General features: G+C 39.6%; 2 protein-coding genes across 7 annotated transcripts in view; one reads left to right on the forward strand and one right to left on the reverse strand.

Moving 5' to 3' along the window:
• Positions 1-1,472: 1,472 nt before the first annotated feature.
• Positions 1,473-7,076, reverse strand: Mrps18c (mitochondrial ribosomal protein S18C). The gene is made up of 6 exons (XM_008851772.3): positions 6,929-7,076; positions 6,130-6,185; positions 4,002-4,085; positions 2,943-3,000; positions 1,831-1,890; positions 1,473-1,746 (listed from the first exon to the last, which is right to left on the reverse strand). The coding sequence occupies exons 1-6, from the start codon at positions 7,014-7,016 to the stop codon at positions 1,670-1,672; spliced, it is 423 nt and encodes a 140-aa protein (XP_008849994.1). The 5' UTR covers positions 7,017-7,076; the 3' UTR covers positions 1,473-1,669.
• A 57-nt stretch (positions 7,077-7,133) lies between these two features.
• Helq (helicase, POLQ like) overlaps positions 7,134-26,887 on the forward strand; it is a 59,999-nt gene continuing 40,245 nt past the window's right edge. The window contains exons 1-6 of one of the 6 annotated variants that reach the window (XM_029555317.1): positions 7,159-7,560; positions 8,575-9,274; positions 12,082-12,260; positions 13,401-13,601; positions 14,244-14,316; positions 25,738-25,835. In XM_029555317.1, coding sequence (XP_029411177.1) covers positions 7,384-7,560; positions 8,575-9,274; positions 12,082-12,260; positions 13,401-13,601; positions 14,244-14,316; positions 25,738-25,835 — 1,428 coding nt within the window. In that variant the 5' untranslated portion in view covers positions 7,159-7,383. Of the gene's footprint in view, positions 7,561-8,574; positions 9,275-11,266; positions 11,404-12,081; positions 12,261-13,400; positions 13,602-14,243; positions 14,317-25,737; positions 25,849-26,887 lie in introns of those variants that run through there. The other 5 variants (XM_029555316.1, XM_029555315.1, XM_008851773.3 and 2 more) reach the window with 5 other exon arrangements.

Consider the following 26,887-nt stretch of genomic DNA (forward strand, 5'->3'; position numbering starts at 1 on the left):
ACTATGGAGACCAGGCTGGCCTCAAACTCAGAGATCCACCTGCCTCTGCCTCCCAAGTGCTGGGATTAAAGGCGTGTGCCACCACACCCAGCAAAAAAACAAATCTTAAAAATAAGTGATGATAAAGTACATGGAGTTGGGTGCAGAGTTCAACATCTATAGTCCCAACTCCTCTAGGAGCTGAGGCGGAGATCACTTGAGCCCAGTAATTGGGAAAGCTGTCCCTGTCTCCAAAATAGAAAAACAACCCCCCCCACACACACACAAAAACCCTGTCTTTGTAGATATATTTGTGAAGTGTACACATGGTACCTTCATTACTGAACATAACATTGAATGGATACCTTTACCCTTGTACTTCCACCAATTTCTTTTTTTTTTTTTTTTTTTTCCAGTTTTTTTTGGACAGGGTCTCCCTGTAGCCCCAGCTGTCCTGGAACTCATTATGTAGACCAGGCTGGCCTTGAACTCACAGAAACCTGCCTGCCTCTGCCTCCAAGTGCTGGGATTAAAGGAGTGTGCCATCATGCCTGGCTCTACCAATAACTTTCTAGAGGAATTACTTGAGAGAATTCTCTCTCTCAATAAAACTATAATCTTGTGTATTGATGTGCACTAATTATCATGGGGTGGTTTGAAGCCACTTAATACCCAGAGACGGTTTGTGCAAACTGCTGGGTGGTTTAACTGGTGTCATAAGTAAACTGGTACTATACATAGCAGGAGAGCCAGAGTTATCAATTAATCCTAATTACATCACAGAGATTGAAAGTAAATTATGCATCATCCCTTCATGTAAACACAATCTGTTTAAAGACAGATTTGTCCAGGAACACATACTTGGTCTTTCTGTGATTAGTTCACTCCATCTTAGTGTACACCTTTGCAAAGAGAACTACTCTCCTAACCCGGTACAACTAGCACTTACTAGTTAGGAAATGACTCCAAAGGCATGGGAAATGCCATACAAGCATGAGGACTAGAGTTTGGATCCCCAGCACCCACATTTATAAAAGCCAGGAGTGGGTGTGATGGCTCACAGTAAGAGCACTTGCTGCATAAGCCTGACCACCTCAGTTCAATGTCCAGATACCAGGGTGGGGGGAAAAACCCACAAAGAAAAAAACTCCAGCTGGGCATGTTGGCACACGCCTTTAATCCCAGCACTTGGGAGGCAGAGGCAGGTGGATCTCTGTGAGTTCAAAGCCAGCCTGGTGTCTATATAGTGAGTTCCAGGACAGCTTTGACTACAGGGAGACTGTCTCAAAAAAAAAAAAAAAAGACAATGACTCCAGGCATTTATAACTCCAGAGCCAGTCGTGTGTGCTATTCAAACAAGCATCCCACCTTCATACACCCATTTCCCTAACATTTCAATTGTAAGAACAGAATCTGAGGTAAAGTGGAATTCCAATACAAGCCCTCCCTTATATATTTCCTTTCCCATTATCAGTAATATGTGACACTATACATAACAACCATAAATACTTTTATTCAAAATGTGTACGATGTAATTAGCATTAGCATTTTAAGCAGTTGGTCCACAGAACACTCACTGGTATGGAGAGGAAGCACCATACCACCTCTCCTACCTGCTGAAATGCTTTCTACCCAACTTAGTACTGAAATACAACCACTTACAAATTTACTGGCAGTAACCTTATAAAATTTACTCTCGATATCTGATGTTACAAACTTTAGGGTCTTTGAGATATGCAGGATCCTTGTATGTAACTGGCATAAATCCTGTAAAGAGATAATTAAAGCTCTTTAAAAAAGATAATGAACAAAATTCTTACTAGTTTAATTCAGTTGTTTAGGTATACTTACCCATTATCTGGGCTCTCTTAATTGCTTTTGCTATTTCTTTCTGTTTTTTTCCACAAAGACCTATAAAAATTGGAGGGAAATGTTCTTATTCTTAAGAAAATGCCAATATTAAGTTTACAAATATTTTCTAATAGTAAATACTTTACATTTTGTCGGTTATACAGTCTCATAAACATTCAATTCTGGTATTATATATAGCTCAAAGATACAGAACACCTGGGTTTGAATCCCAGCACCCACATGGCAGCTAACAACTGTCCGTAACTCCAGCACCAAGGAATCCAATGCCCTTTTCTGACCCCCGAGGGCACCGAACTACACAGATACACTTACACACATTCAGGCCATTTACTCATACACATAAATAAAGCAACAACAAAAAACTCAATTTGGATATAGCCAAAATATGGCCATCAGTTGCTGACACTAAGTTTTAGTCTAGGAATTATAGTATACTTCGTAATGACACAATTTGTTTTCTAATGTGTATGAGTGTTTTACCAGCATGTAAGTGTCCAAGTACAATGCCCTCAGAGGTTAGAAGAAGGTGTCAGATCCCCTGGAAATGGAGTTACAGATGGTTATAAGCTGCCATATAGGTGCCAAGAATCATATCCAGGTCCTCTGAAATATTCACAGCCAGTGCTCTTAACCACTGGGCTCCAAGAACGTTATTTTTTAAAGACCAAATTTCTTTTTTTTTCTAAATACTTTATTTACTATTTTTATTTTATGTGTATGCATGTATTGCTTGCAATGTGTGGGGGTCAGAAGAGGCACTGGATCCCCTGGAACTGGAGTTAACAGATGGCTGTTAGCTGCCACCTGGGAACCAAACTGGGGTCCTCTGCAAGAGCAGCCAGTGGTCTTAACTGCTGAGCCATCTCTCCAGCCCGTGAAGACAAATTTCTGTATGTTGTCAGCCTCTAGTTAAATGTGAGTAAAAAAGATAAAGTAATAACCCATGAGGCTAAGTACCTAATTTCAGTTCTTGTAACATTTGTATGGTTTAATAATGATTTAGAGCATGATTAGAACATTTATCAGTTTTCTGAAATAATAGATTGATGTAATTCTTATCTACATTTCAATTTCTGTGGTTAAAAACATACCTGTTATGTGCCTTCCATAAATGCATCCAGTGAATGGAGAAATAAACTGGGACAAAAGCTATTTTTGAGTTGTAATTGGAGGGAAAAAAAGTGTATTAGTATACTTGTTATTCAACCCTGAATGTGTGAATTTTTAAAAAAGCTTTATGCATGACCTTCAAGTTACATAAAGATTTAAGACAAATAACATGTAATATCTCATGTTAACAAACCACCTTTTTAAAAAAGTTAAAACATCTAGTGTATCAAAAAAGTCAATATGACCAAGTAACAGGTTACTCAGTGTATTCGTTCAGTGCTAAACCTGTTGACTTTCCACCCATATCTAAAAGACCACCACTTCTAGCAAGTCACTAAAAATTTCATCTAGGACGATAAGCTATCATATTACTGTGAAGATGAATGATCAGACTACAGTGACCTCTTCAAGAGCTACATTTACTGTAACTTATTTTTATTAAATACATTATTAATATTTTCTAGGTACCAGGCACTGTATTTCGCTCTTTGCACATTCCTACTATACTGTATTTTTTTTCTAACTTTTTTTTGCAATTGATACATGGTAATTTTACAACATATACTGTATTTTTTATAATTTCTTATATTTTCTCCCTCAAAGACAGCTATCATTTTATCCAACTGTCAAAATACTTAACTCCAACACCATTCACTCTCCCCAGATTTGCCACTTCTAATTTTCTGGGAGCTTAAAGAGAAAATATTTGAAGCCATAATGTACGGTGGTGAATTGCCAAGGGTCAACTTCACTAGAGATTTCTCCAAAGCACTCATGCCTGTAGATGGAGAATCAATGCTACAGTGAGCTACTGTTCAGACCTTTCAAACAGAGAAAAAGAGAAACTGTAAACTGAAATAGTGAATGAGGGTGAGCCAAGGGCTTGGAACTGTATAAAGAAAATTATAACCAGATCTGATATTATGTAGCTGCTAAAAACAATTGCCTCTACATAAAACCTGGTATGAAAGTGACATGACTCTAAGCAAACAGATAAAATCCTCAAGTCCAATGTCATAAGAAGTAAAACCATTCCTCACCTGTACATTCTTATAATCTACACGTTTCTCACACAAGATACATTTCTTAAGAGGCTCCTTATAAGGGTTTTCCATTGCAATGGGCTAGGATAAAAGAACAGTGTCATAAAAAAATGTAAAATGTGTCAATCTGAGTTGGGGAGGGGCTTACTGCTACATTTAAATCCCTGTGTACATACATACTTTGTAACACTTTATTCTGTGCCAATGTGACTAAAGAGGAATTAACTTATGGAGGATTCTGAAACAAAATATCTCTGCAGAAACGGGCTTCTGGGAGAAATAAGTGTGATAAAGGGATTCTTTACTCAAATATTTTGCTTGGATTACAGATGACTAAACCATCTTATTTAAAATTAATTCAATCTAGCTTTAAGAAAAACAGCACAATCGAAAACATCCAATTCCTAAGTTAAACTGCTAAATAATTTACTCATGCCCATGTTTCTCTATCAGGAGTGTTTTCACTATTTCATTTTATAAAGAGGTAATGCCCCATGGCTTACTGTCAAAAAAGGTTTTCTGACATCAACTTTACGGGCTGCTATATAAATTAGTGTGGGAGCCCTTTTGGCTGTTCTGTCCTTGGTGTCTCTGTCACAATGCCTCCCTCCTATGGTAAGAATGGTTGGCTCCAGTTTAGAGGCATTTTAAATGTTTTAATTTTTTTGTTAGCCTAAGAGGTACAGAATTCATTGTGAGATTTTATTTATATGTACAAATATACCTGTTAGTAAACTTTGTTCTTACTTGCCTCCACTGCCCTCACTCATCCTGCCTCTCCCCATCTTGCTGATCCACTTCCTCATCCCAAATAATTCCTCCTTCTTTTATGACATGACAGATTCTATCACCCTCTCTTGTCCCCTCCCATTAACCTCTTCTTCCCCTCTCATGGTCTCTTTTTTACTTTCATATCCCACATTTATATTGTTTTTTCTTTCTTTTTGGGAACAGATTCTGTGTATCCCTAGCTGCTATCAAACTTGCTGTCCTCCTGCCCGAGCCTCCCAAGTGCAAACTACCACATCTTGGTACAAGTTCTTAATTTAGAAACAACTTTAAAATTTATGATCTACTGTAATTATAACAAATTAGTATGCGAGCCTTTTTCTGTAGAGACACATAATTTTCATTAGCATTTCCATGGGATCTATGACCAGAAGAAGAGTATGTTTCCTTTATTCACTTACAGTATGGTAAATAGATCAGATGACTAAGATGGATGCACATCTGTCCAGACAAATCCTTTGCTATTAACAGTTTCTAAAGCTTCCTTTGTTTTCTTGCTTTTCTGTATTTGATATACTTGATCTTAGCCAAAAAAGCTGAGAAGCAAATTTTTTTTTTCACTTATTTTCTTATTTAGAGCCTAGGGTGGCCTCCAACTCAATAAATCCTCCTGCCTCAGCTTCCCAAGTGCTGGGATTACAGTGTATGTGCATCACCACCATGTCTAGCTTGTCTTAAATTTTCTTTTAATATTTATTATTTTTATTTTATGTGTATAAGTGTATTGCCTGCATGTAAGTACACCTGTGTCATACAATGCCCACAGAGATCAGAAGAGGGCATTGGATTCCCTGGAACTGGAGTTAGGGATGGTTGTTAGCTGCCATGTGGGTGCTGGGAATTGAACCCAGGTCCTCTGCAAGAGCAGTCAGTGCTCTTAACTACTGAGCCATCTCTCCAGTCCTGTCTTGAATATGGTATTAGGTGTCAAAGAGTTTTGCCTGTAGTAAGAAAGCTCAAGCTACCCAAGTCCATGTGCATCATTTAAATCCATTAAAATACACCTACAGTTTAGAAGCAGCTGATGCAATGTCCTAATGTAAAACTTTCATTTGGATCTCTTATCAAGGTAGCCTGCAAAAACTGATGAGATTTTGGACAATCCCTAAATTCCATTACATAACTACAATATTCTGTCTACCCAGGCTAACTTTTGAAATTCTCAAATCATATATCCTTGAAATCTAGGAATAAAAATAGGGTCTAACAAATGCCATGAGTCGGAATTCCCTTCAAAACCTGTGACCAGAGTCAGGAAGTTATACTTTCCAAGCTCAAAGTAACCATTAATTTAACTGTTTTGCCATATAACTGAACTCAAATAGATAAATCTTACCAGGTCCTCATTGCTGGTTACTTGTTTATACTGTGAACAAACTCTTCTCCACAGCACTGCAATTAAACAGAAATGGCAATAACCCAATTATTTTCAGCAGCTGAATGTCTAACAAAGATAAGGCTAGTGGCACAATATGAAATAAAGGTTTTATATTCCTTTTACTCAATGATACATCCTTTAATTTACATTTGGGGGCACAATATAAAACAAACTGTGTGACTTCCAAGGCTTTGGAAAAAGGGCATATAATTCCCTCTCTTATAAAACCTCTCCTCAGGCTGGAGAGAGGGCTGGGTAGTTAAGAGCGCTTACTGCTCTACGGGAGGACCTGAGTTCGATTCCCAGCACCCACATCAGAGATTCACAACTACCTGTAACTCCAGCTCCAGAAGGATCCCACATCTCTGGGGTCCACAGAAACCGGCATTCACAAGCAAATACGGGCACAAAGACCCATACACAGAGTTAAAAATAAGTTAAAAATCTTTTTTAAAAAAGCTCCCTCCTCATCCCTTCCCACAGTTACCATATTTTAATACAAATGTACAAGAGACGCAACAGAACGGTACTGTCACACCAAAAGGAAAATGAGTTGGTTGGTAGGGAAGCACCGAAATAAAAATTTCAATTTTAAAGAGCTGACTGCAACTCCCAAGTCCCTTAAGCTTTAACATCCTAGTCACGGGAGATTACATAGTTCCACCCGTCTTAAAAAAAAATCTCAGCGTCGCCAAGTGAGGATGGCATCGTTGTCAGCACCTAGGCGGAGGCTGCAACTCTATAACGGAGACGTTACCCGCGGAAATCCCGCGGCCTGCGAGGGAGGCAGCAGCCGTTCCCAACTTCTTCCTCCCGGCACCGCGCACAGCGACCGCAGCAGCCATGGTCCCTCGCGCTTACTCTTCCTTTCCTTTTTCCCAAGCGCATCCACAGGTCCCTTCCGGTCTCTTCCCCTGAGGGCCGGGGTATTCCACTCAAACGTTCCGGGAACGAATGTAGAGAACAGGCGAAAGGATAGGTGGGATTTCACTGCACCTGCGCTACCCCTTCCGGTTCCCGGGCTCGCGTGACGCAGGCGCTTAGCCCGACAGAGGTGGAACCGTGTCACTTGTGGAATCCAGAGGTGGAACCCTGCACCTACATCTGGTCCACTGACCGTGGCAGCTGATTTGGGGTCTTGTTCTGGGCGGTGAAGACGCGGATCCGCAGCTGGCGTGTCGCGGTCGCCGGGCATGAGGCCGGGACCTAGCCATGGAGGAAGGCGGCTCCCGCATCCGCCGGCGTGTGTCTGCCCGCAAAAGGAATCGTAGCTTAGAGGGCATCTGTGCCTCTCCCCCCGCGACCCAGTCCCTGACCGGCGCCGACCAGGAGGAGGAAGCGGGGGCCGGGAGCCGGCGACGAAAAACTGTGGGCCTGGAGCCCGGCCAGGTACAGCCCCACCTACTCCTTCCCCACCCGGCCTGGTCCTGGGAACACCCGGAGCTTGGTGCCTACCCCGGGCCCCTCCCGAAACCGCTGGGAGACGCCGTGGAAGGTTTGAAACTGCCGAAAGACTGCCAGTTTCTTCTCAGGTGCAAACAGTTGACTGATGAGATAAATGCCTCCATTTGCCCCTGTCGTGGTTGTACCCGTGTTCAGCTCTTAGGAGATACTGGCTTGTTATCCCTATTTCTAAGTTGATGTGAACTGTTCACACACACGCACACACACTTACGCAGAAAAAGTGTACACAGGGCAGCCAAGTGGCGGGACAGGGACACAAGCCAAGTCTTCGAAATGACTGCTGCTTCTACTTTACTAATAAAATCAAATTTATTGTCCGCCCATTAATGTGCTGGTTACTTTCTTAGCTACAACATCTTGATTTTACAACAGTAATCAGACTCCAAGTAGCTTCAGTAATTATCTCACATTTTACATCTTTATGTGTAGGCTGTGGGTTCAAATTTAAGTACCAAAAAATAGATTTACAATCCCACTATCACTGGTCTGGTCTGGGGATATAGCACACTTGGTAAAATATTTTGGTAGCTTGCATAAAACCTAGAGTTTGATCCCCAAGCAGAGCCTAAAACTAGGCATGGTGATGCCTAGGCATACCTATAATCCCACACTCAAGAAGTAGAGGCAGGAGGATAAGGGTCATCCTTGGCTACATAGTGAGTTCAAGGTCAGCATGGACTATATGGGACCCTGACCCATGTCAAAATAATTAAGGATCCTGATTTCATCCCATTAGTCCAGAAACACTGTTGTTTAGACAAGTCAGTTCACCTCTCTGGACTTCTGTGGTTTTTGGTCTTTTGTTTGTTTTTGTTTTTTTTTAATCGGAGGATGGTAATATATTTGCATATAGGTATATAATTGATACAGGCCTTTGCTGGAGCTTTTTACTCTTAATGAAGATTGACTATTCTAGATGTATTTTTGTTTCCTTTCTAGCAAAGTGACAGTGAAGAAGACATGTTTGGTGACAGCTATACAGAAAACTCCTTTTTAGCTCAAGTTGATGCCCTAGAACAGAAATATATGCAATCTCCTGAACATAGGAAACATGTTACAGACTTTGCCACCGAAGATCTTTGTTCAGAAAGCATCCAAAACAAACTTGGTATTACTGCTGTAAGCAACTTGTCTGGGTCTAAAATGAATGAGGATGCAAAGAACCAGATTGGCCATGATGTCCCTGTTGAACCTGGAGATGGTCTTCTGTTTGAAGTGCCATCTTCTCAAGTCTTATATTTTGAACATTTGCAGAACACTTCAAATGATTTGGGTCATCAGTCTACTGAAGAAAGAGACAGGAACTCACACAAGACAGCAGATGAAGACTTGTCCTGTACTCGACTAGAACAGCCCCAGCAAAATGATGAATTCACTTCTACAGTCAAGGATACTTCAGAGATGAGTAGGACAAAAAGTGTAAAGGATCATCTGAAAAGTGCCATGACTGGGAATGCCAAAGCCCAGACACCAGTATTTTCTAGGAGTAAACACTTCAAAGAGACGCTCCTGTCTGAAGAAATTAGTGTTGCTAAGAGAGCAATTGAGTCGTCATCAGATGATCTTGGTCCTTTTTATTCACTTCCCAGCAAAGTGAGAGACCTTTATGCTCAGTTCAGAGGAATTGAAAAGTTATATGGTAATGCTTTTTGCAAAAAGAGGGGGAAAAATGCCATCATTATAATATTCAAATCAGTAGAAGCAAGCCCTTCCATGGTCCTGTTTCTCACATGGAATAATCATATCAGTTGTGCTACCCTTCCACTGCTGTCATGCCACTACCTGGCTTCTTTCCTTCCCTACAGTCATGCTTCTCTAACCAGTTGTCCTTGCTGTCTCTCTTGCCTGAATAATTTTTCAGTCCACTCAAATTCTGGATTCTGTGCCCTCACTCAGTTACAATGACTAAGGTGCCTAAACCCAGTCATATTTTAGTGCCTACCTTCCCTGTCCGCAGTAGCTTATACTGTCAGCTATTGACCACACCACTGAAACGTTCATCCCTTGACACTCTGCTTCTGATTCATTTTTTCTGACTTAGCTGTTTTATAGTTTTCTTGATATAGGTTGGCTCTAAATTCTCTTAACAATTTAGTTATTGAAATTCCTTTGAATGCTCAGAATCTTAGGTGAAAGAAATCAGTAATATAATTAGTTAAGACAAAACATATTTAAAGACAGTTACAGCTAAGACTTAAGTGCAAAAAATACTGCAGTAATAGTAATGTATCTTGTAATATTTTTCAAAAGTCCTGGGTCCTTGCATATATTTCATGATACTGTTTTAGACCAAGGGACAGCAGTTACCATACTAAGAGATCAGCCCATTAGTCATCACTTCATAAGTGTTTCTGGAAGTCTTTTGGAGAGTTTATGAACTATTTGAAAATGGGGGTTTTCAGAAGATAGATTGAAGAAGTAGAATTACAGAAAATAATAGTTTATTGAATTCTAAATTGTGAGGTACATGGTTTAAGAATTAACAGTCTAATGCTAGATGTAGTGGTTCACTCTTAAAATCCTAGCACTTGGAAGGTGGAGGCTGGAGGATCCAGATTTTAAGGTCATTCTCAGCTACATAGCAACTTCAAGGCCATCCTAGGTTACATGAGAGCTAACTGGTTATAGTTTAGTCTGATAACTTTCTTCCCTCTGCCTTTCTCCTGCTAGCTCTGAATATGCTGCCAAAATGAAGGCAGAACTTGGGACTATGATTTTTTAAATATATTTTATTATTTATTTTATGTGTATGAGTGTATTGTCTGCATATATGTGAGTGTATTATGTCATGCAGTGCCATGGAGATCAGAAGAGGTCATCAGATTCCCCTGGAACTGGAGTTAAAGGACAGTTCATAGCTGCCATGTGGGTGCTGGGATTCGAACCCGGGTCTGCTGCAAGAACAACTAGTGTTCTTAATCACTGAGCCATTTCTCTAACCCCATAGTTTTCTGATAACTTTCTTCCCTCTGCCTTTCTCCTGCTAGCTCTGAATATGCTGCCAAAATGAAGGCAGAACTTGGGACTATGATTTTTTAAATATATTATTTATTTTATGTGTATGAGTGTATTGTCTGCATATATGTGAGTGTATTATGTCATGCAGTGCCATGGAGATCAGAAGAGGTCATCAGATTCCCCTGGAACTGGAGTTAAAGGACAGTTCATAGCCACCATGTGGGTGCTGAGAATCAAACCTTGGGTCCTTTGCAAGAACAGTCGGTGCCCTTAACCGCTGAGCCATCTCTTCAGCCCCAGGACTATGCTTTTTGAGATTATAGGCATGTGCTGTAATGATCGGCTGGACAGGACTCTAACTCAGCCTTTTCTTATGGAAGTAGTGCATTACTCAGTAAATTGTGCTTGATAATAGTTCCCAACTGCTAGAGCTTGTCAGCCCCTTTAAATCTAGCCCTGTTTCTTAAACAGTACTTCATCTTTTTTTAAAAAAAAGGTGGGAGAGGACAAAATAATTGTTTTCCAAGTTAGATTCTTTGCCAAGGACATGTCAAATGAGTTGTAGAATGACTATCAGTTATATTGGTAGCTTCTAATAAATTTGATTAAGTAACTTTTTGATGATATACACTGTTTAATTACTGATTTCCATTATTTTGTTCATGTCACCCAGATTGGCTATGTAGTCATCAAGGAAGACCTTGAACTTCTGATCCCCTTGCATTCACTGCCAAACTGCTAGAATTACAGGCATGTGCCACCACATCCAGTATATGGAGTGCTGGGGCTCAAACCCAGGCCTTCATATATACTAGGTGAGCACTCATCAACTGAGCTACATCTTCAACCTTCAAATTCTTCAGAGTGACTATACTAGTTTTCATATCATGTCTTAGACTTGTTCTACTTTCATGAATCTATCTCCCTGAATTGTGGGCACTCTAGATGTGCCAGTTAGTAATACTGGCTTTTTATTACTTAAAGTCCCGTAGTACTTTAACATGGTATTCGACCATTCAAAGATCAGGTCTTTAAGAGCCAGTTAAAGTTTTTATTGGTTTGTGCAAGACCTTATGGATTTCCCTCTTCCCCTCTTCTCATAAGATGGTTTTGGGGTTAGATGAAGAAGGTAAACATAATCTTGTAGAACATAAGAAGACTTTAAAATGAACATAGGTCCTTAGACCATCCATCTACTCCATAGAGGATGGCCCCTGGTCTCCAGGCTGCCATCTGTCCTGCTTATACCCAAGTCTGTAACTGACTGAGGTAGCTACTTGCCCATCCTGTTGACAAGGTCTGAACTAAGCCTCAATGGCTGCACATTGCACATGTAGTATTGTAGGCAGGATTTGCCATTTAGTAGAGTCATCTTTACTTGTATGAGGAAATTGGCACACTGAGATATTTGTTTTTCTTCTCAGAAAACTCTTGGGAATACGAAAGGAGAAACTAATTCCTTTTGTGTTTTTCTTTTAAATTCTACAGAGTGGCAACATACATGTTTAACATTGGGTTCTGTACAAAAAAGAAAAAATTTAATATATTCCTTGCCAACAAGTGGTGGAAAAACTCTTGTGGCTGAGATTTTAATGCTACAAGAACTACTTTGCCGAAAGAAAGATGTTTTAATGATCCTTCCATATGTGGCAATTGTCCAAGAAAAGGTGTGTGTTTTTTAAAAAAAATTTCATATTTTCTAATATACTGTTAAGGTTTAAAAATTAGCATAAATAGCTGTTAACTGTGATTCATGATAATTATTTTTAGAATATACAAAAGTAAGCTAGAGTACTTACATAAAATCTCTTCAAGTAATTAACCTATTAATAGTTTTAAATTAATGGTTTGAACTGTATCTTAAATGGTCTATTAATAGTAGGCCTGCTTTTTCAAGCTCCAATTAATTAATTACTTTAAATAAATGAGTCAATTTGATTTTTTTTTTTTCTGTTTTTTTGAGACAGGGTCTCCCTGTAGCCCCAGCTGTCCTAGAACTCACTATGTACACCAGGCTGGCCTTGAACTCATAGAGATCCGTCTGCCTCTGCTTCCCAAGTGCTGGGACTAAAGGTGTGTACCACCACACCTGGCTCAATTTGATTTTTTTATTAAATATTTTTCAATTATGTTTATGTATAGGTATGTGCATTTGAGTACAACTGCTCATGAAGGCCAAAGGCATCAAATCTCCTTGGAGCTGGAGTTACTGGCAGTTGTGACCTGCCCGGTATGGGTATTGGGAACCAAACTAGGATCCTCTGTAAGAGCAGTATGTGCTGTTAACCTCTGAGTCATCTTTAGCCTCTCAATCTGATGGTTTTTTTTTTTCAGTCAAAGAGAGTTGAAACTTATTTTTGTGTTTATTATGTAGTTGAAAAGTTGCATTCACTTGTTTTGCAAAAATCAACACCTTTCCTCTACAGTATTTCTTAGATATAGATGCCTAATCTGTACTCTGATCCCATTGTTTGGGACTTTACCTTTTCTTTTTTTTTTTTTTAATTTTTTTTTTAAATTTTATGTGTATGCATATATTGCCTGCATGTAAGTAAGTGCACCCGTGTTGTGTCGTGCAATGCCCGCAGAGGACAGACGAGGCTGTCGGATCCTCTGGGACTGGAGTTACAGACAGTTGTTAGCTGCCATGTGGGTGCTGGGATTTAAACCCGGGTCTTCTGCAAGAACAACCAGTGTTCTTAGCCGCTGAGCCATCTCTCCAGCCCCCAACTTTACCTTTTTAAGAGAATTCTTCTTGAACTCTTAGTAACTAGACTTTTAATTTGTGTTTTTGTTAAACATTCTAGATTTCAGGTTTATCAAGTTTTGGTATAGAACTCGGTTTCTTTGTTGAAGAATATGCTGGAAGCAAAGGAAAATTTCCTCCAACTAAAAGAAGAGAAAAGAAATCACTATATATTGCCACTATTGAAAAAGGGCACAGCCTGGTGAACTCCTTGATTGAAAGTGGAAGGATTAGTACTTTGGGTCTGATTGTGGTAGATGAGGTTGGTGACATTTGTAACTTAACATATTTGTACTGATATATTGCACTCATTTTTCTAATTATTATATGGCTTCTCTTATAACCTCTATAATGTAACTCTTATTTTTATTTTTGTTTAATATTTTATTCATTTTTATTTTTGTGTGTATGATTGTATTGCCTGCACATATGTAAGTGTACCCATGTTGTGCAGTGTCTGCAGAGTACAGAAGAGGGTGTCAGATCCCTTGGAGTTGGATGGTTGTTAGCCATCATGTGGGTACTGGGAATCAAACTGGGGTCCTCTGCAAGAGCAGCCAGTTCACTTAACTGCTGACTCATCTGTCTAATCCCCTAATTTATTTTTATATACAGACAATACAAGTAAAGACATCCTATGTCTGGTGACCTTAAATTTATGTCAAGCATTTCTTGAAACATGAATATGTGTATCTATGTAGACAATTTTATAGTGGTACTTAACAAATATCAAATATTGGTGATACTGCCAAATTTCATTAACCTAAAACATCAGTTGAATAATACATATGTACTATAATTCCAATATCTAGTATGCATTTATTCTGTATAAAATAGTGATGTTTTATATGAACATTATATGAACATTTACTTTTTATCCCACCCCTGCATTTAAATCTCAAAGTTGCACATGATTGGCGAAGGGAGTCGTGGTGCTGTCCTGGAGATGACCTTGTCAAAAGTCCTCTACACTAGCAGTAAGTATTGATTTATTATCAAGAGATCTATATGTAAGAGACTTACTTCTGTCACTAGATTGTGTAACCTAGAGCAAGACACTTAAGGCTCCTGCCAGTAGTTTTAATTTTCTAAAGTAAGCTTATGAATTTTTGATGAAAGAACAGATGTATGAAACCAGGCATTATGGGGCATGCCTTTAGCCCTAACACTTGGGCGGCAGAGACAGGTAGATCTCTGTAAAATCGAGGCCACTCTGGTCTACATAGTGAGTTCCAGGCCAGCTGTGGCTACAGGGAAACCCTGTCTCAGAAAAAAAAAAAAAGGATGCGTGAGAATTGTGAAGATATTTGAGGCAGTCTTTAGACTCCACTGTCTACCAGCAAGTGCTTCATCTCATCACCTAGCCTCTGTAGTTAGCTGTAAAATGGAGAGAGTAATGGTGTAGGTGATTGTGAGGATGACATGAGTCAACATGACTCCCTCTCCAAAACTAGCACTTGATAAGGTTTACTGCTGCCATCATCCTCATCACCATCACTATCATCTTCCCATAAAACAGTATCTTTAAGTAGTCACTTTAAAGAGCTATTATGCAAGACCTCAGTAGACTGCCTGAGAGTGCCTGGATCTGGCCTCCCCATGATGGTGAGCCTCCCCTGCAATGGGACCATGTGAAGGCCCTCCCACTTTGCCAGGGCTAGACTGCTCGGCCCTGCAGTAGGGGCTGAGACCTCAGCAGACTGAGTGCCTGAATCTGGCCTCCCCTTAGTGAACTTCCCAAATTGTCCTGTGAGAGCACACTACTAGGGAAGGAAGGAAGCCTGAGTGTACCTGACTGGAGCCTGACTTGGGCCTCAGTGGGAGCTCCTAAGTAGCTAATCTGAAGCAATCAGTTCCCTCCAATATAAAATCTGAGAGAACCCGAAACCTAGACCAACCAGCTTTACATACCCAATAAGAAAACAAGGCACAACAAAAATACAAACAGAAGCAGACTTCAATTCAGCAAAGGAAGGCTTGAGTTTCATATGAGAATCACAAACAACAAAAGAAATCCACATACCAAAATCACAATGGAAAAATTATATGGAAAACCAAAACTTCACCAGTCCTATAGAAGAGTTCTAGAAGGAGAGCCCCCTAGAGATAACCCAGGACACAAAATTTAAAAGAAAAAATCATAAACATGATCAAGGAATTTAATGACTTTAAAGAACATACAAACAAATCAAAGCACTAAAAGAAAACAGGGATAAAGAAGACAAAAGTAAATAATAAATAAATAAATAAGTAGAAAATACAACATGAAGCACATAGAACACCAAATAGACAGGACCAGAAAAGAAACTCCCCATGGCAAATCATAGTAAAAACACTTTAGTACAGAACAAAGAGAAAATACTGAAAGCTGCAAAAGAAAAGTGACATATAAAGGAAAACCCATCAGAATTACAGCTGACTTATCAGTGCAAACTATGAAAGTCAGAAGAGCCTGGACCAAAGTGTTTCTAGTTCTAAATGACCATGGATGCCAACCCAGATTACTTTACCTAGCAAAAATGTCTATTGCAGTTGGAGAAAGAAAACCCTTCCCCAATATAAATAGGCTGAAAGAATTCATGTCTACAAAACCAGCCCTTCAAAAAGTACTTGAAGCAATACAAAGAATGGAACAACTATACCCCAAGGGTAACAGAAAGTAAATGAAGATATAATTTTGGAAACAAAATATTAGACAAATAAATGCAAACAGTAATCAAAATGGTGGCAACCAATACACTTCTTTCAATAATAATTTTAAGTATCAATGGACTGAACTCCCCAGTCAAAAGATACAGGCTAGTTGATGGATTAAGAAACAAAATCCATCCTTTTGTTGTCTGCAAGAAAACCATCTCACCTTCAAGGACAGGCACTACCTTAAGGTGAAAGGATGGGAAAGAATAATTCAAGCAAATACACTGAGTAACAAGCAGGGATTGCAATTTTAATATCTGACAAAATAGACTTCAAACTAAAACTAATCAGGAGAGAGAAAGAGGGTCACTTTATTCTGATCAAAGGAAAAAATTAACCAAGAAGATACTAGAATCATGAACATATATGCACCAAACTCTGATGCACTCAAATTTATGAAAACAGCACTTCAAGGACTTTAAGACAAAGGGGACTTCAGTAGTGTCTCCATTAGACAGGTCAACCAGACAAAGGATAAACAGACAGACATCTGAAATAAATGATCCCATTCATCAAATGGACCTAACAGCCATCTACCAAATATTCCACCCAAGCACCAAAGACCACACTTTTTATTAAGCACCCCATGGACCTTTCTCAAAAATTTACCACGTACTGGGGCACAAAACAAACTTCAACAAGTGCAAAAAAAATTGAAATAATTCCATGTATTCTATCAGACCACAATGCAATAAAGCTTAAAATCAACACCAGAAGAAGCCCTAGTCACTAGATGAACTCATGGAGATTAAACAACACACTCCTAAATGATGAGTGAGTGAAAAGAGAAATTAAGAAAAAAATAAAAAGCATTCCTGGAATTAAAAGGACAATATAAGCTGGGCGTGGTGGCACATGCCTTTAATTATAGCACTTGGGAGGCAGAGGCAAGTGGATCTCTGTGAGTTTGAGGCCAGCCTGGTCTACATAGTGAGTTCCAGGACAGCTGGGGCTACAGGGAGACCCTGTCTCAAAAATAGACAAAAAAATAAATAAATAACAAAATACAACCTCTGGGAAACTTTAAAAGCAGTCCTGAGAGGGAAGTTTATAGCTCTAAGTGCCTTCATTAAAACATCAGAGGGGCTGGAAAGGTGGCTCAGTAGTTAAGAACACTGACTATTCTTGCAGAAGACCTGGATTCAAATCCCAGCACCCACGTGGCAGCTAACAACTTTCGGTAACTCCAGATCCAGGGGATCCAACAGCCTCTTCTGTCCTCCGCAGGCATTGCACGACACAGGTGCATTTACTTACATGCAGGCGTAGCAATCATACACATAAAATAAAAATAATAATTTTTTTAAACCAAAAAGAATACAAATAAATGACTTAACATTGTAACCCAAGACTCTGGAAAGGCAAGAACAAATGAAACCCAAGCCCAGCACACGAGAAGAAATAAAAATCAGAGCACAAATTAATAAAATAGAAATAATACAAAGAATGAATCTAAGAGCTAGTTCTTTGAAAAGCTAAACAGGATAGACCCTTAGCCCAGTTAACCAAAAGATAGAGCAAATCCCAACTCAACAAAATCAGAGATGAAAGGGGAAACATCACAACAGACACCCAAAAGATCCAGAACATTATAAGGGAATACTTTAAAAACCTACACTCTATTAAATTTGAAAACCAAAAAGAAACATGTGGATATCTAAAACGGGAACCACCAAAGCTAAACCAAGAACCCAGGCTCAGATGGATTTACAGCAGAATTCTACCAGATAGTTAAAGAAGATCTGCAACCAATACTACTTAAATTGTTCAAAAGGATAGAAGCAAAGGGAGAACTCCCAAATTTCTTCTATGAAGCTAGCATCACTTTTATACCCAAACCAGGTAAAGACACATCCAAAAAAAGAAAACTATAGACCCATATCCTTAATGAACATAGGTGCAAAAATTCTCAACAAAATATTTGTAAACCACATAGAGACTCACATCAGAAATATCACCATGATCAAATAGGTTTTATTCTAGAGATGCAGGGAAAACCACATTGTCATCACAATAGATGCAGAAAATGCCTTTGACAAAATTCAGCATGCAGGGCTAGAGAGATGGCTCAGTGGTAAGAACACTGGTTGTTCTTGCAGAAGACCCAGGTTCAAATCCCAGCACCCACATGGCACCTAACAACTGCCCATAACTCCAGCCCAAGCGGATCCAACAGCCTTTCTGACCTCCTCAGGCATTGCACAATACAGGTGCACTTACCTACAAGCAGGCAAAACACACACATAAAAATTTTTTAAATTAAATTTTTAAAAAATCAGCATGTATTCATGATAAATGTCCTAATGGGAATTTTACTGGAAGGAACATACCTCAACATTATTAAAGCTATATCATCATTTTAAATGAAAAACAAAACAAAAAACTAAGTCCCATTAAAATCAGGAGCTAGAGAAGATGTCCACTATCTCCACTCCACTTCAGTATAGTGCTTGAAACTCTTGCTAGAGCAATAAGACAAGAGAAGGAAATTAAAGGAGTACTAATTGGAAAGGAAGTGGTCAAACTTTCCCTTTTTGCAAATGATATAATACTATATATAAGAGATCCCAAAAATTCCACCAGAAAACCAGAACTGATGGACACCTTCAGTAATGTGGCAGGTTACAAAATTAATTTGCAAAATTCAGTAGCCTTTCTATATACCAGTAACAGGCAACTGGAGTAATAGTACAAGGAAACCCTCCCATTCACAGTAGCCTCAGAACAAATTAAAATATCTCAGAATAAACCTGACCAAAGACATTGAGAATCTCTACAATCAACATTTTAAATCTTTACAGAAAGAGATTGAGGAGGACACCAGAAGATGGAAGGACCTCCCATGCTCATGGATTGGAAGAATTAATATTGTGAAAATGACCTCCTACCAAAAGTAATATATAGATTCAATGCAGTCCCAATCAAAATCCCCATGACATACTTCACAGAATTAGAAAAAAAAATCCTTTAAATTCATATGGAAGCACAAAAGACCCTGGATAGTCAAAGCAGCCCTGAGCACAAAGTTTACATGCTAGGGGATTACATTACCAGATCTCAAAGTATACTACAGAACTATAGTCATAAAAACAGTGTAGTACTAGCACAAAAATAGACACATAGATCAATGGAACATCATTGAAGATCCAAACCCGAGTACATGGAATTTCAGCCACCTGAAACATAATGGAGGAAAGACAGCATGTTCAACAAATGGTGCTGGCAAAACTGGATCTCCACCTGTAGAAGAATGAAACTAGATCCTTATATTTCACCTTGCACAAAAGTCAACTCCAAATGGATCAAAGACCTCAATGTGAAACTGGAAACCCTGAAACTATTAGAAGAAAATATTGGCAGTAATGTACAGGATATAGGTGTAGGAAAGGATTTTCTAAATCGGACAGAACTTACTAAGGAATTAAGGTCAGCAGTCAACAAGTGAGACCTCATTAGACTAAAAAGCTTCCGTACAGCAAAAGAAACAAAAAAGTGAAGAGCAAATCCGCAGAGTGGGAAAAAAATCTTCACCAGTGACACATCTGACAGAGGTTTAACATCCAGAATATTTAAAGAACCCAAAAGAGAATCAAGAAAATAAAAGACCTGATTGAAAAATGGGCTAAAGATCTAAACAGCTCAAAAGAAGAAGTAAAGATGACTAAGAAACGTTTTTAAAAAGTGTTCAACATTGTTAGTAATTAGGGAAATACAAATTAAAACCACCTTAAGATTTCATCTTATCCCAATGTCTGGCTAAGATCAAGAGAACAAATGATACCAAATGCTGGTAAGGATGTATAGAAAGGGAAATGCTCATTCACTGCTGGTGGGATTTCAAACTCATGCTGCCCCTATGGAAAGCAGTGTGGAGAACTCTTAAAAATCTAAAAATGAACCTACCCTATGACCTAGTTATACCACTCCTTGGCATATACCCAACAGACCCATCCTATTGCAGAGATACTTGGACAACCATGTTTGTTGCTGCTCTTTTAACAATAGCTAAGAGATGGAAGCAACCCAAGTGCCTCTCAACTGACGAGTGGTTAACAAAAATGTGGTACATTTACACAATGGAGTTCTACTGAGCAGTAGAGAAAGATGAAATAATGAAATTTGCAGGTAAATGGAGGGATCTAGAAACTTATGCTAAGTGAAGTAACACAGGCTCAGAAAAAATATGTATGTTCTCCCTCATTTGTTGAATCCTAGCACCAAATCCTTATAAGTGAGTGCATATCCTGATGTAACTTCAAGAACCGGGAAAATAGAAGGGAACCAGGGAAATAAAGGGAAAGAAGGAACCTGAGAGAAAAGAATAGTAGGAGAAAGGTGTTGCTAAGGGAGAAATGTGTAAGAAGGGGGTAGGGGGGAAGGAGGGCTATATAAAGAACTGTGGGAGTAAAGGGGAAGAAAGAGCTAGGAGAGGTGGGACCATAGCAGACAGAAATTAACAATGGAGAAATGGTGACACTTTAAATGGGGAGGGTGGGGAGGGAGGATAAGACAGGGAGAGAAAGAGGAGAGATAAATAGTGCCTAGCTAGTATAAAAAACCAGAGGGAGACAGTCATGGTGGCACATGCCTTTAATCCCAGCACTTGGGAGGCTGAGACAGGAGGATCTCTGTGAGTTCAAGGCCAGCCTGGTAAGTTTCAGGTCAGCTGGGGCTACAGGGAGACCCTGTTTCAAAAAGACCAAAAAAAAAAAAAAAAAGGGAATTGTATTAGTCCAAAACCCACTAAAAAAATAACACATATAATATCTCTTCATGAGTCCGTGAGTATAGCTGAAGACTATATAACAAGAAGCAATGGCAGACGGGAGAAACCAGAGTAGTCCAAGAGACTCCCAAAATTACACAAGCCACAGTCCTTGATTGTCTCCTAGAACTTGATGATAGGACCCTATTGCTGAAGAAAAGCCATACTTTGGACACAGGATTTAGAGCAATGGAGCTGGAACTGACCTAGAAGCTACCTCCCCTGAAGGCAAGCTCTCGTAGGTTTGGAGAGCACTATGCAAGCTGCTAAGGGAGTACATCAATCGAAGGTCCAACCTCAGCTTCAAGGCCTAAAAATCACATTAGTAACCAGCACAGCAAATAACATTGGTGCAGTAGTGGCACTTTTATCTTGGGGGTAATCAACAACTGCCTAATTGGACTTAAGGCTCACTCAATGGAAGGAAACTCATGTGGTATTGTAAACATAGCCAAGTACACATAGCTGGAGAGATCATAGAGCTTAGAGAAAACTGTCACATCCCTAGACAAATGTTATTTCTTACTATGTGCATAATATGGATCCTTAAATTTCTAGACAAGTATCCCGGTCACCACCCATGGAAGAAGCTTCTTTTTCGAGAGACAGAGATAATTACAGAGTTCTACAACTGGTCACACAGATAATCTGTGAATTGCCCAAGTCTGAGTGGTACATCTAGGATGCAACCTCTACACCTAAGGCTCTTGGAACGTAGAACAAGAGATGAAGAGAACACTAATGCATCTTTCAACTCTCATCAATGCAGCTCCCTTATGCAACAGTGGGCCAGGAATGCAAAAGGTCACAAATAGCTGAAACACAGAAAATAAGAGTCTGCAGAGTGTGGGCCCTTGCGCAGGACTCCTATATTAAGGTCCACCCACCCAGGGCTCAGGGACCATTGCAGAATAGAGAGCCAGGGAGGAGGTGCAGGACCATACGGAAATAGTCCTACATGCACCCGGGACCCTTCTACAAACGTACAGCAATGGTGTCAGCATGCACAAGACCCATGCAAACTTAAGCAGACAAAAACCCAGCACAGAATTGTGGAAATGAACATCAGACCCCAATCTTAGTTAAAGAATTATTGGCAGCTGATTAGTGCTGGGCAAGGAAGGGATGGACTCTAGATGGGCTGACTAGACCCCAGTGGATGAACTTGTAATGAGGGACATCTGGGGTCACTAACTTTACATGATAGGCCTTAACACAAATGACATAATGTATGAACTCCAGTGGGGTGTTTGGGAGGGCGCCAAAGGGGAAAGGGGTACAAAGATGATTTTCTGCATGAAATACTCAAAAATTTAATATTTATTTTTTAAAAAGAGCCATTCTGCAACATCTAATTGTCTTTAAATGTGCATGGAATATTTTAATAATCTCTGTATTTATGATTTGTTGTTGCAGTTCTTTATACATGGAAAAATTGCAAATACCATTTCATGAATTGTCATGGGAGGGTGCTGTGCATTGAATCCAACATGTCACATATGCTGATCATGTACTCCATCTCTGGTCTACACCTCCGGCTCCCAAGAATTATTATTTTTTAACATTCATTGTTTTTATTTTTTTTATGTGTACTAGTGTATTGCCTGCATGTATGTAAGTGCACTCATGTGATACATTGCCTGTGGATGTCAAAAGATGATGTTAAATCTCCTGAAACTGTAGTTAGGGATGGTTGTTAGCTGCCATATGGGTGCTGGAAATAGAATCCAGGTTGTCTGCAAGAGCAGCTCTTGACCAGTGAGCCATCTCTAGCCCCCCAAGAATTGTTTTTAAAAATGTGAAAGTAACCGTATTAGGCAAGTTGTAGCATTTTGCAGTCATATTTTTCAATAGTTTATTGAGTACTGACTGCTTTTCAGGTACTATTTTCAGTGCTACAAATATAAAGTTTAATAGAATAAGGTCCCTGCCACCACCACTTATATTTCAGTGAAAAATGAAAGGACAGGGAGCAGATAAGAAGACATAAGGTGTGTTGTTTGGCAGTAAATTCTGCAGAGCTAAAGCAGAGATGATCATCCACCCAAAATTTACTGATGTCTTACACTTAACAGATATTTAAGCAAATTCAACCTGTTTAGTTTTCCTTCTTGAGTTTCTTTTTTGTCATATCTAAGCTTATTCATTGTGTACATTGATGTTTTCATAAATTCATGATAGGCTTTTTCCTTATTTCCTACAATTCGTGCTGTTACCAAAGTTGTTAGCGTCAAAGCCTAGGCCCTGGAAGCCTTAAAACCTAGGTTCAGACACCCATCCTCCCTAGGCCAAGTAAAGAGAAAAGTAATGATGAAAAACAGAGAAAGATTCATTGTAACCACACTGGAGGTGAACAACTGAAGAGGCCCAGGGCTGGGGGCATAGCTTAGTTGGTAGGGCGTTCTAGCATTCATGAAACCCTTGGTTCATACCCAGAACTGGATAAACCTGATATGGTGTCAGGCTCCTGTAATCCCAACAACCAGGAGATATAGGTGGGAGGATCAGGAATTAAAGGTTATCCTTGGCTACCAATCAAGCTCAAAGCCAGCCTGAAATACTTGAGACCGTGTCTGTATATAGATAGGTTCAGACACACACACACACACGCACTCACACTCACACTCCAAGTCCATTTACAGAATCCTGATAATGATTTAGGCAAGAGATATGTACAACTAAGCAATCCTGTTCAAGGTTTAGCCCTGCTCATTGCCTGTATTGACTCGGCTCCAGTCTCCTGCAAAGCGGTCTGACAAGTTGACATAACTTCTTTCTAGGAGACAGCTCCACCAGCCCACCCCGTGGGTACCAGGCTCCAGTCTTTCCCTTTTCCCAGCATGAGACCCCTATGGAAATTACACTTTCTAAATGTCCACTGTTTTCGTAGTTTGACAGATGAAAGGAGGGGCACAAGCGTCTCTTTAGAATTTCCACTGGGTGACTCCACTGCTAACTGCCACCCTTACTCCAGACTTGAAGGACTTCCTGTGTGCTGATGACTCTCAATCCGTATTCCAGCTTATACTTATCTTCTGAGTAATATCTGCCAATTGGACACTCACTTGAATGGCCTGCCAAGCCTAACTAAGACCTTATTCAAAGTATTCCTTTCAAACCTGTCCTTTAGTCTGAACTCCATCCACATCACCAATTACCAGCCAGCCAACTAAACCAGAACCTTACAGTTGTTTGTTTTGTTTTTTAATTTTTGTATTTCTTATGTTGCCCTAAAACTCCTGGGCTCAAGTGATACTCACCACAAGCAGTTGAGAAAGATCTTAAAATCTTTACTCTTAAAATATCCTGTCAACAGCCAAAATTATCTGACTTACCCATGAATCTATTTGAAATTCTGTTCTTCCTGATCCTTTTCACTACTCTTTTTTTTTTTTTTTTTTTTTTTTTTTTTTTTAAAAGGGTCTCTCTATAGCCCCAGCTGGTCTGGAACTCACTTTGTAGACCAGGCTGGCCTTGAATTCACAGAGATTCACGTGCCTGTACCCCCCCCCCAAGTGCTGGGACTTAAGGCGTGCGCCACCACACCCAGCTCTTTTCACTGCTCTTAACTTGAATAGCTCATCCTTTCTTACCTATATTGCCACAGAAGACATCAAGCTTTCCCATTGCCTTTAGTTTTGATCTCTCTTCACCCCAACCCCAAACCTGTCTTATTTAGTGCAGGTAAAGTCACGTGCCTGTACCCCCCCCCCAAGTGCTGGGACTTAAGGCGTGCGCCACCACACCCAGCTCTTTTCACTGCTCTTAACTTGAATAGCTCATCCTTTCTTACCTATATTGCCACAGAAGACATCAAGCTTTCCCATTGCCTTTAGTTTTGATCTCTCTTCACCCCAACCCCAAACCTGTCTTATTTAGTGCAGGTAAAGGAACCTTTCCCAAATGCAAACCCAATTATAATTTTACTGTTCACCATCATTTGTTTTCTTTAGATCCCAATATCCTAGCACAGCCTTCATGACAAGAGTTTGAGACTAGCTGAGTGTGGTGGTTTATACCTATACCTGACACATAGGAAGCTAAGGCAGGAAGATTGCTGTGAGTTTGAAGCCAGCCTGGGCTATATAGTGAGTTACAGTCTAGCCAGAGCTACATAATGAGACTGGTTTCTGTTATTGTTATAAAAAGAATTTGGGGTTCCTTTAGCCTTGTGTCCTCCACTCTACATCTGTCAGACCACCATAGCATATTTGTACTCATTGTTTTGTTCAGAGATATTGCTAAAACATCTTATTTCTTGACAAATGTGATATTCTGAACAGTAACTTTTAGGATGTCTGAAAGATCTCATTCTTTAATTACCAGATTAAGTACTATGACAATATAAATGTTTCTTTAATCTGAAAATTAGAAATCCAGAATGGTCCAAAGTCCAAATCTTTTGTGTGTGTGAGAGAGAGACAGATCTTACTGTGTAGCTTTGGCTGGCCTAGAACTCTATGTAGGCCAGGCTGACCTTGAACTCACAGAAGTCCATCTGCCTCCCAAATGCTGGAATTAAAGGAGTGTACCATCATGCCTGGTCCAAAGCTTTTGAGCACTAACAACACCACAAACAGAAAATTTCATTAACCTCATATGGCAGGGTACAGTCAGAATACAGAGGCACTAAAAATACTGTGTAAAATTACCTTCAGACTACATAAGGTGTGAATGACACAAATGAATTTTGTGATTAGACATGGGTCACCAAGCTTCTTTCTTTTGTATATACGAATATTCTAAAATTGGGGGGAAAAGGTCCCAAATCTGAACCACTTCTGGGCCCAAGTATTTCAGAAAGGATAATCAACTTGTATTTGTAGTTTTCTTACCTCTTTCTGCTTCCTGTTTCCCATAACACTAAGGAAGAATAGCATTGAAATATTACTATAATCACTTTATGATATAAATGACGTTTTTCTTTTTTTTTTAGAAACAACTCAAATTATTGGTATGAGTGCAACGCTAAGCAATGTTGAAGACCTACAAGAGTTCCTTAAAGCCGAGTATTACACCAGTCAGTTTAGACCAGTATGTATCTAAAGTTTGCACTATATTAGCTGTTATATATTCACCTTAGAAATGAGAGTCGTGGAACACAGTGTCTTTTAAAGCAGTGGAGGGGTAACGGTGCATAAACTCACCGTAGCTATATGCTAATACTTTGCGGTTAGAGAATGTCAGCTGTGGGGTCAGGGATCTCAACTTGAGTCAGTAATGTATTTATAGCACCTGGAACAATCTCTGGCCAGTGGGCCCTCAGTGAACATTTGTTGAATTAATTTTCCCAGAAATCTTTTATGTTTTCACTTCCTTTAAAAAAATTTTTTAAGATTTATTTTGATTTTATGTATATGAGTGTTTTGCCTGCATGTATGTAAGTGCATCACATGTGTATAATGCCTATGGAGGCCAGAAGAGGAGTCATGTTCCCTGGAACTGAAGTTTCAGGCAGTTAGGAGCATTGATTTGAGTGCTAGGAACTGAAGAACCAAATCCAGGTCCTCCGCAAGATCAGCCAGTGTTCTTTTTTTTTTTTAATTATTTTTATTTTATGTGTATGCGTGTATTGCCTGCATGTAGGTAAGTGCACCCGTGTCGTGCAATGCCCACAAAGGTCAGAAGAGGCTGTCAGATCCCCTGGGACCTGGGACTGAAGTTACGGACAGTTGTTAGCTGCTATGTGGGATTTGAACCCCGGTCTTCTGCAAGAACAACCAGTGTTCTCAACCGCTGAGCCATCTCTCCAGCCCCTGTTTTCACTTGTTAATCTCTAAAGTAAATTTTTTACTTGGCCAAAATTTAGTGAGACCTTAACCAGGCCTGATGATGTAGCTAGCCCTCAAGACGCTAAGCTAGAGGGTCTTAAGTTTTAGGCCAGTCAAGCTACATACTGAGTTTAAAACTATCCTGAACTACCAAACAATACCCTCTAGCAAGGAGAGAAACTTAAAATATTCTTAAGTGGCTGTACTTTGCTGTACTTTGGTAGTTACAGTAATTTTTTTTTTTTTTTTTTTTTTTTGGTCTTTTTGAGACAGGGTCTTCCTGTAGCCCCAGCTGGCCTGGAACTCACTATGTAA

Source organism: Nannospalax galili, unplaced genomic scaffold, assembly GCF_000622305.1.
Source record: "Nannospalax galili isolate Female #2095 unplaced genomic scaffold, S.galili_v1.0 scaffold405, whole genome shotgun sequence".
Classification (NCBI taxonomy): Eukaryota; Metazoa; Chordata; class Mammalia; order Rodentia; family Spalacidae; genus Nannospalax; species Nannospalax galili.

Coding starts and splice junctions, on each gene's coding strand:
- Mrps18c (XM_008851772.3), bottom strand. CDS start 7,016: ATGGCTGCTGCGGTCGCTGTGCGCGGTGCCGGGAGGAAGAAGTTGGGA. Junction 6,186..6,928: donor AGGCCGCGGGATTTCCGCGG/GTAACGTCTCCG, acceptor GTTTAATTGCAG/TGCTGTGGAGAAGAGTTTGT. Junction 1,747..1,830: donor TAAGAGAGCCCAGATAATGG/GTAAGTATACCT, acceptor ATCTCTTTACAG/GATTTATGCCAGTTACATAC.